At 41.8% G+C, this 9,739-nt stretch overlaps 1 protein-coding gene across 1 annotated transcript in view; it reads left to right on the forward strand.

Moving 5' to 3' along the window:
- The first annotated feature begins 1,335 nt into the window (after positions 1 to 1,335).
- LOC121868481 (leucine-rich repeat and calponin homology domain-containing protein-like) overlaps positions 1,336 to 9,739 on the forward strand; it is a 143,170-nt gene continuing 134,766 nt past the window's right edge. Inside the window, 1 exon segment of the mRNA XM_042369147.1 lies at positions 1,336 to 1,524. Coding sequence (XP_042225081.1) covers positions 1,350 to 1,524 — 175 coding nt within the window. The 5' untranslated portion in view covers positions 1,336 to 1,349.

Consider the following 9,739-nt stretch of genomic DNA (forward strand, 5'->3'; position numbering starts at 1 on the left):
ACTTATTTATCATTTGAATTATTTATCTGTTAATTGGCTTATTTACAAATTAATTGTTTTACTTAAAAATATTTGGTATACTTTTTAATTGTTTTACTTATAAATTATTTGGTTTACTTATTAATTAATTGTTACTTATAAATTATTTGGTATACTTTTTATTTGTTTTACTTATAAATTATTTGGTTTACTTATTGATTAATTGTTTTACTTATAAAATATTTGGTTTACTTATTAATTAATTGTTTTACTTATAAATAAATTAGCTTATAAATTAATTGGTTACTTGTATTAAGCTCCGTTCTTGTTTACAGTATCCTAAATTTACTTAACTAATAATGTTTATTTGGTATTTAATAGACGTAAATTCTGTCTGTCTCTTTCTCTGATAGATAGATATATAGATAGATAGGTTAGCAAGCAGCTAGATAGATTGACAGACAAACAGTTCACCACGTATAGACACTACAGGTACACAAACAAGAGCAAACAGTAAGTCGATTCACACAAGAATAGCCCAAGAAATTCATTAAAAAGCTTATTTCCATTATGGCTTCTATTATTTGTGTCATTGTGAGTCAATTGTTGTCAGGTAACTGGTGAGGAAGATCTGTTTACCACATAAATCTTTAAGGATCAAGACTGGCACTGAAAACCAACAAACTATTAACTTGTTATATTTTTATCATTCTATTTATATTTCCACTTATTCTTGGCACTCCCTTCTTTACCCCTTGTTCTCCCTTTCCTATTATTTAATTTATATCTTCCAATTATCGCTGTCTCACATAGAAGCTAAAGGTGAAATACTACTACTACTACTACTAATATATTTTTACAACAATTGTGGAAATAGACCTACTGTAGGATAATTATTTACACAACAAAACAACATAACATTATCATTCAGTAGTTCCCGGCTGCATCTGTTTCTATTTCATTTGTTGATAGTAATAATTGACCTTGTCCGGACACATAACTGGTATGTATATAAAGAATACATAACACATTCCATATTATTGAACAGTTCATATGCATACAATAGTGAGTTGTTTTGTTATTGATACACATATACATACATCAAGAAACATTGTCGTAAGGTGTCCCGCCACTTTGATCTGGTAACCCTGATTCCTGATTCAAATATTTTCTTCCAATACTTTTTTATTACAACACGTAGTATATTTTATGTATATTCTTTTCATTAATTATAATTTTATCAATCATTTTTCAGATAATTCAAATGAAATTAATGAAGGGCTTTAGATATAAATGTTATTAGTATTTTTGTGGAGATGTGTGGCATCGGCGCAGGAGTGTGAGTCGTCAGTATGAGTCAGTGAGTGAAAATGGCAGGGGCTGGAGGTCCCCATAGTGCTAACTCTCCCTGTAATTTATCTAGAAGTTTAGATAGAATACTTTCCGACGCTCAGGCAACATGTGAATTAAAACTTAGTGGTCGAAAGTTAAAGGAATACCCTAAAGGTGCTGCGAAATACAATCTAAGTGATACAGTCGTTGCAGGTGAGTGTGTGTGTGTGTGTGGCGCCCCGTGTTTGTTGGTGGTGGTGGGACCTGATGCTCTGAAGGCCGAAAAATACCTAAACACCACTATAAAACCTTTAATTAACCCCTAATTCATATATTATTGTCTATTTTTTTTCTAACCTGTATGGAATTTCGTAGATTGATTTTTAACTTTTAGTCTTTATTGGGGAAATACTATAAGGTAAATAATAATTAACTGATAATGAACTGTAGTTTATTTTAGTGTTGATCTTTTCTTTCATCTCGATATATCTTGTGTGTAAAGATACAACTTCAACATAAAACTTCTAAATTACTTGTGAATTCATGAGTAGTGAGGTTTTAATAAAAAGCTATCCACGTAGTTAAATTCGTTTAGGTATTTTTCGCCTTTGAGGAGGACCGGTGGCGACCTGGCTGCCTCCCTCACTCCACGCAATGGACAATACCACGAACACCACCTTGAAAACCATTCATATTCTTAAAGACAGACAACCAAGACCTTACCCAATCTAACCCACGCACCACAAACACCACAAACGTTCACATTCTTTAAAGCAGACATTAACAACTGCCCAAACTAAGCTGGACACGACCAACATTCTGGAACCACAGTCCATTAAAACATGACCCTACGTTCTCTTAAGCACAATTATTAGGTAGTTTAATTTACTATAGCCCGTGTTATGTGGAATATAAATGGTTGTACCCGGTACCGTTTATAGTATTGTCAACATTGGCCATTTTAGCTTGTGTCTACCTCCTTCGGCGTCTGACCCCTCAAGGAATTATTTTTTATACTGTTGTTATGTATCTATATTCATGTATGTACAGTAATACCTATACAGTGTGTACAGCGAGAGTATAAACATATTAAAATTTTTACATTGTGTTAATATTAATAATATATATTTTTTATACTATAGTAACTTGTGGTTGTTGATCTCGACAAAATGGTTTTCATGGGGCGCGCTGTGTGTGTGTGGTGGTGGTGTTGCCCTTGACATGATTGTGGTTGTTTCATTCCGTTGTGGCCATCAGCTCTCCCCTGCTGTTGTAATTATGTCGTGTTGGCTGGTGATGGGAATGATGTTTATAAGTTTTCTTTCGCTACCTAGTGTTTTATTTAATTAGATTGACAAATTATAGCTAGTACGTAGTATTTATATATGTGTGTGGGTGTATTTGTATATGATATATGCCCTTTACATATATCTGATATACTGTATACATATGTGGTGTAGGTAAAGGTGTTTGCTGCTAATGGTAAGGTGTGTACATGTGTATGAATGGTAATGTAAACAAGATGAAAGAAACGTGTTTTAGTGTTATCTCAGAGACTACACAACCTGGGGGTACCGGTAGGCCTCGCTGTGTGTAACTAACTACCCAACACTTGGCAGGGTCTTTGACAGCTGATTAACGTGCGCGAGTTAATGTTTTACTTTGTGCTTCACTTGATCATGAATTTGTATCCTTAGTCTTTCATAGGTAGTTCGTTGTTGTAATGTACAGTATCAACGTGTAACTATATACTGATAAGCGTCAGGTTAATTGATACCGTTGTTTAATGACCCGATATAATTATTTTTACATAATTATTCCCCTAACGATTATATGAAATGAAATTGCAGTTATTAGGGAGGTAACGTTAACTTTTTTTTATCTCAGAACTCCTGTTAGAAAATCCTGTACCTGGTCGGTTAATAAATGCCCACTTTATGGTAATCACTTAACTGGTTGGAAAGGGAAAGTATTGGTTCTCGTGTTTATTTGTCCCTTTTTATTGAATGGTTTCTTGTTTACGTCCTGTTTGAGTATGGTAATAAATAACTCGTCACTATCATTACACACTAATGATGCCCGCCCCCCCTCCCGTTCCCCCAAGTTGTTAGAGGGGAACCTTGAGTTAGCTCATTATGGACAAACCCAGGCAGGATGTCCACTGTATGACAACTGCGACGTGAGTAACGGCAGCAGCAAGAAGTGGTTTGTTTACTAGTTAACTGACCAGACTTGCCTTGCCTGGCGTAGGTTGTCCCCCCACTCAAACAACACTACCGTAACCTTTTAGGACGTACCATGTAAACTGACTAAGCATATCACAAAAGAATGCAGACTTATAAGAAACGGGACGTCACTAAATTATCAGTAGTGTACAGTACATAGGCTCAAATTCGGCCCACGCAGCACGGGGTTTACTGAACACCCTCCCTTACATCCTGTGTAATGTGAAACGCAGAAGCATTGCAATCATGAACCATGATGACAGCGCCCAGCAGAGAAGCACGCGGAGTCGATGGTTCCCTTCTTAGACTTAGATGAAGGGACCATTGGTTTTGTTAGGATGGTACAATTGGTGAAGAAATAAATTAGTGTGTATAGGGAAGATGCCCTCTACAGTTAGCGTGTTTATGGTAGAGCGTGGCACTGTAGGTCCTTTATAATGTTAAGTGTCAAGACTGTCATCGCGAGGAAGGATATTTGGTCGGGAAGGGATGTGGCTTGAGAGGATGACCACGGTGGGGCTGCGCACATTGACTTTAACAATATTAAAATAGGTAGTTTTTGTGTTTTGGGGGATGTAGAGGCGTCGGGGGGGTGGGGGGCAGGGTGGAGGAGGTGGTGTCCTCTGGCCCATTAGAAGAGATTACGTGAGGGACCAGGTCGGAGGCTGGAGCAGGCGTGATTGGTGATGAGTGGATAAGTTGGGCATGTGGCGAGTGTGAAGGCTGGGCCCTCCAAGACAGAGCTGCGTCACGAGTGTTGGACGGTAGTGGGGAGGCGTGGCTCAGGGAGAAGTAACCAGTTTGCGATGAGCCACTAGAAGGGAGTGAGTTATTGACGGTAAAGATCACCAGGTTGCTTGATTGATGTTTTAAAATAGATTTACATCCAGTGTCCCCCAGTGTTAGTATGTTAAAGGCTATAGTTCATTGCACCCTTCCAAGTCCTATATATGTGTACCTAAATAATAGACCGGAAATTGTTATTAAAATGTATATTATGAGGTTATATTTGTTTCCTCGTATCCTCCGGTCACCACTTCCGTCCTGCCTGTAAATGTCGTCGTGGTGGAACTAAACTTTGGGAGTCAGTCAGTTAAATATATCCGATCTCTGTAAAGGCTACTACTCAACCTTTGTGTTTATATATAAATAAGAACACAACGTGAATTATTGTTTGGTTAAGGGATTTCACATTTATTTTCTTCCTTGAGTTACCAGGTTTCGTTACTCATGCCCTGTATATATTGTACTTAGTTACAAACACTAGTCACACGGTACTCAGTCGACACTCCAATTGTTTTCAGTATCGAGAATTAATGCAGTCTTTGTTGTGGTGGTGATGCAGGTTATCCGAGTATCGCTTTTATTTTGTTGTTTATTATGGTTTATCTAGATCACCGAGCTTGTTTATTGATTTATATTTTAGGGGGAGAATAATACGCAATAAACAGCTGTTCTCACCAATCCAGGAGAACGTTTAACAGTAGAGCATAATCGATAAAATAGTCCACTTTCTCTCACAGCTATATGTTATCTTCCCTCCGACTATGTTATTGAATCCTGATTGCTAAGGAAGCCCAAATCTCTTTTCCTGAGAACACTCTGGGTTAACGCGTCGTGTCAGTAAATGTTGATGACTTACTCAGGGTCAACTTTAAAGGTGGTATTTTGACGAAGTTCTTGTGTTATATTACTAGTGATGGCAGCCCAGTCCTCGAGTACTGTATATGGTTCCAAATTCAGAGATTCGTTCATAATTTTTATCTGGGGATGAGAGAATGGAAAATAACCTTGTGTATCGATGATTCATTTGATCTTAAGGTTAGGTTACAGCTTCGGATCAATGAACCACAACGGAGCCGTCGTCCAGTAAAGGCATCAAACTACGGTAGCCTAGTCTCGTTGTTACAGTGTTTTGGGAATTTCGACGTGATTTGAGTCGCCATCATTCTGGTCGTAGTTTGGGATGCGCCTAGTGTGTATATACGTTTTCACATGGAGGCAGAAAATTAGCGTATCTGTCTGAGAATCTGTTCCCCTGGGGTGTGTTTCCCACGTACCTACTGACGGAGGTGACAACTCGCTCAAACTAAATATGTGGCAAGGTACTGAGTGAGTGTGGTAACTGGGAGACGCCGTTGCCACACTCACTCCCTTGTAATCTATCTTGACATTTAAGTCGAAATTATTATACTTTTACTTAGTGTGAGAGAGAGAGATAGAGAGAGTATTACTGGCAGCACTAAACAGCTCTCATGATTTTATATTGATACCTTGGGAGAGCTCAAGTTATATTGGGTAAGTCGATGTTTCCCCGAATTTAATGCAACTCGCTGAGGTAAATCTTGGTACCACTAACTTTCCCACACTTGGTAAAAGGTCATGTTGAAGTGGGTGAAATAATTAACGGCGTTTAGTTTGGCTTATAGGGATCAAGTCCGTTTCTGAAGCCTCATCACCAAGACCCAATATGGTCCCAAAGCACCCAACCTAACCTAATGTGGACGACTGGTGTATGACCTGCTGGTATTTCCTCTTAATTTCGTTGGAGGAAATTGCCAAAGTTAGTCCTCATAGTGTATCTTGTATTATAGTTTGTTTTAATTGATGTTTTATCTTTAATAATATAATACGAGCTGCAGGCCAGAGCGAACCAGGAGCCAACACCGACGATATATGTGGCCTGTAAAACCCGAACCTGCCTACACCGACGACACCTGTGACCTGTTAAACCTCGGCCGAGACGGATCAATGGTTCGGAATAGTTAAACCCCCACCCCACAAAACCCTCATGTTGATTTGCATATGGTAGGTCACTAACGCCCCCTGGTGGAAAGTATTGTGGCTACTGTCCCTTCGTCGTTAGTGTGGGAGCTGGAGGCGAGTGGCAGAGCGGGGTTGAGCTGGAGGCGAGTGGCAGAGTGAGGTTGAGCTGGAGGCGAGTGGCAGAGCGGGGTTGAGCTGGAGGCGAGTGGCAGAGCGGGGTTGAGCTGGAGGCGAGTGGCAGAGCGGGGTTGAGCTGGAGGCGAGTGGCAGAGCGAGGTTGAGCTGGAGGCGAGTGGCAGAGCGAGGTTATTGTCTTGAAGGCCCGGTGGTGTTCCTAGTTTATCCTGACATCTCAACTCTAGTTATGTTAAAGACAGAAAATAGAATAGCCCGAATATTTACTGTTAACTCTGTGTCTAGGAACATCGTGGCCCATATCCACGTGAGCTGCTTCCTGTCTCGTGGGCAATTAACACCTCCAGGTACCGGTATTAACAACATAAATAGGCTATGGGTTAGTGTGCTGGGTGTGGGGGTATACCTGTCCACTGAACCCTTTAACACCTGTACTTGTTAATGGGTAGAATGACCGGATATACCCGTAAAAGGTTACCTGGAGTATTTTACCAGGTACCGTTAGGTGCAGGAGCCTAGACAGTGTCCCTCTATAACACCTGAGAAGTTGTTACACGTCGGTCAGGTCTGGTATATAAAGGTAACATTTCATGGTGACAAACTCCTACTATAGCCTAACCAGAGCCAACCTAACCTAACCTAACCAGAGCCAACCTAACCTAACCTAACCAGAGCCAACCCAACCTAACCTAACCAGAGCCAACCCAACCCAACCTAACCAAACCAGAGCCAACCCAACCTAACCTAACCAGAGCCAACCCAACCCAACCTAACCAAACCAGAGCCAACCTAACCTAATAATATTATATTCGGTTTAGTTTTGTTGGTGTACGTCAGAGTGTGTGTGTGTGTGTGTGTGTGTGTGTGTGTGTGTGTCATGTCCGGGGGTCATAAATGGTGTCTCTCCAGCCATCCATACTAAAGCGACGTTGACTGACCACCACGCCACCCCCTTTCCTGCCTTCCCCTACAGCAGAGCTCAGGTTCTCAACTGGCTCAGCCATGTTAATATTGTTATTATTATCCACTCTGTATCTGTGTTTTTAACGCTCAATAAACTGTTTCAATTCAATTCGCTACTGACGAAGACAACGACGGTGGTAGGAGGGTACGTTTGAGGTACTGTAGACTTCCGGGGCCTGTACCCAAAACCCCCTCCACCAACCCCTACCCCCCTCCTCCCCCTCACCCCTCACCCACACCCCCCCTCAACCCCCACCCACAACCCCCCCCACCCTCAACCCCCCACCCTCAACCCCCCCCACCCTCAACCCCTCCAAACCCCCCCCACCCCTAAAAATTTTTACTCACTTTTACGTTCTCCTCTCCGGGGTGTCGTCATCATAGTCACTCCCCTGTTGTTGAGGAATTTCTCTCTCGTGTTTTGGTTATTGTGGTGTAAATGTTGTCATGGTTGGTAATTGTTGTCACAGCCTTCCACTACGAGAAACTTGATTTGACTTTTTTTGGGGGGGTGATTACTTGTGATATTGTAATAACTGTTGACCTTTTTGTGTTTTAAAATTTCGTGATGTGCCTAAAACAGTGTACAGATGACAAAGCCTCACTGTACACCCACTAAATTTAGTACATTTAACAACACTGACAGTATCTTGGCGTGACACAAGACCCTGAACAAATTATACCAAAAGCCTCGACCCCTGGAACTTACTTTCTGTACTGTAGAGCAAGTTTTTACATAGCGACACACCATACGCAAGTACTCCCCGTGTGTGTGTGTGTGTGTGTGTGAAAGTCTCTCCGGTTATTGTTGTGATACGATAATGCCTCGATGTTTTGAGTTGCGCCAGCTTGTTGTTTTCAGTGTAGGCAAGGCGGGCGTAAATCTGGTGAAGGTCATGGCTGCTGGGTATCTTCCGCTGGGTTGGCAATACTGTAATGTGATACGTGAAGTTTAGGTAGGTATGTTTCTTTGTGTTGTCTGGTCTGTGGACTGGATTACTGTTTCTGCATTGTTGGAGTTTGTAGTTACGAAGGAAATATTGCAGTGTGTGTGTGTAGGGGGAGGAGCCAGGTTACTGTTGTTTTGTTGACTCATACTTAAGAGCACTTACATCGGAGTGTTAGATCAATATTACAGTTTTATGGTTGTTAAACAGCGTGTGTGGGGGTGGTCGGGTGAAGGTTACTCCCAGGCGAGGTGTGTTTGCGTGTGTGGGGGTGGGTGGGTGAAGGTTACTCCCAGGCGAGGTGTGTGTGGGAGGGGGTGCTGGTGCTAGATAAACTCCGTGGGCCACAGGGTTGACCTTTCCCCTCTGGTGGGGGCGTCGTGTCGTGTCACGCCGCTAGGTGCCGCCCGTACTCTGAGCTCCCTAGCCCCGTTCGAGGTGTTTACTTAGTCCCTTGGGGCCTTGATACCTGTGTTTATATTCCTAGTCCCTTGGGGAAGTTGGTCATCTTATACGTGGGGATGTACACCACTATTCTCTCTATATAACTGTTCTCCGTCGATCACGGTGATGGTTCATTTGGCTCTTTGGAGGAAGTTATCATGATGCGGTACTTACAATATTATTCTTCCTTCAAGCTTTAAAGTCAGTGTACAGTACATAGTGGCCAACACAATGATGACGTGCATATATCCCGATGATTAAGATGTTGGATTCTTTCGTAAGGGACAGGCACATCAGAACACCCTTTAGCTCTGCGGTTAAGTCATTTCTTGTGGCCGTAATATAAGGTCCAGTACAGTTAGCGTGCAAGTGGTGGCGCTGATGCCGGCTCTGGCTGTCGGCTTCCCCATTATGCTCACTTACCCCAATTAACCTGTGCACTAGTTTGGGGGGCTAGACACCTTAAGAGCTGGGCTAACTTTTATGGTCTAGGGTCTCTTTCTCTCTCTCAGCCACTAGACAGGCTTCCCCCGGCTTACTGGTCTGGTTTTATACAAGATTAGAAACGCCTGGTACATAGCTCTTAACATTCCTGTGATCATATATAGTGACAGTACTCACCTCCCGTCACTTGCATACACACAGCCTTATGAAAACACATGCATGTATCTCAAGCCCTTCCGTGGATCAATTTTTTTTAGTATTGAGGCTAAAGTTTCCGGGTTATGGTGGGTTTACAGGCCATGGACTGACGTAGTGGTGGTGGTAGTAGTAGTAGTAATAGCAGTAGTGGTAGTAGCAATAGTAGTAGTGGTGGTAGTAGTAGTATTATTATTTGACTGAATGTGTGTGTGTGTGTGTGTGTGTGTGTGTGTGTGTGTGTGTGTGTGTGTGTGTAGCCTTGAGACAGTAGTGGTTAAGGTTCATCTTTGGCCTTGGCTTCTCATC

Source organism: Homarus americanus, unplaced genomic scaffold (assembly GCF_018991925.1).
Source record: "Homarus americanus isolate GMGI-L3 unplaced genomic scaffold, GMGI_Hamer_2.0 scaffold7585, whole genome shotgun sequence".
NCBI classification, from domain to species: Eukaryota; Metazoa; Arthropoda; class Malacostraca; order Decapoda; family Nephropidae; genus Homarus; species Homarus americanus.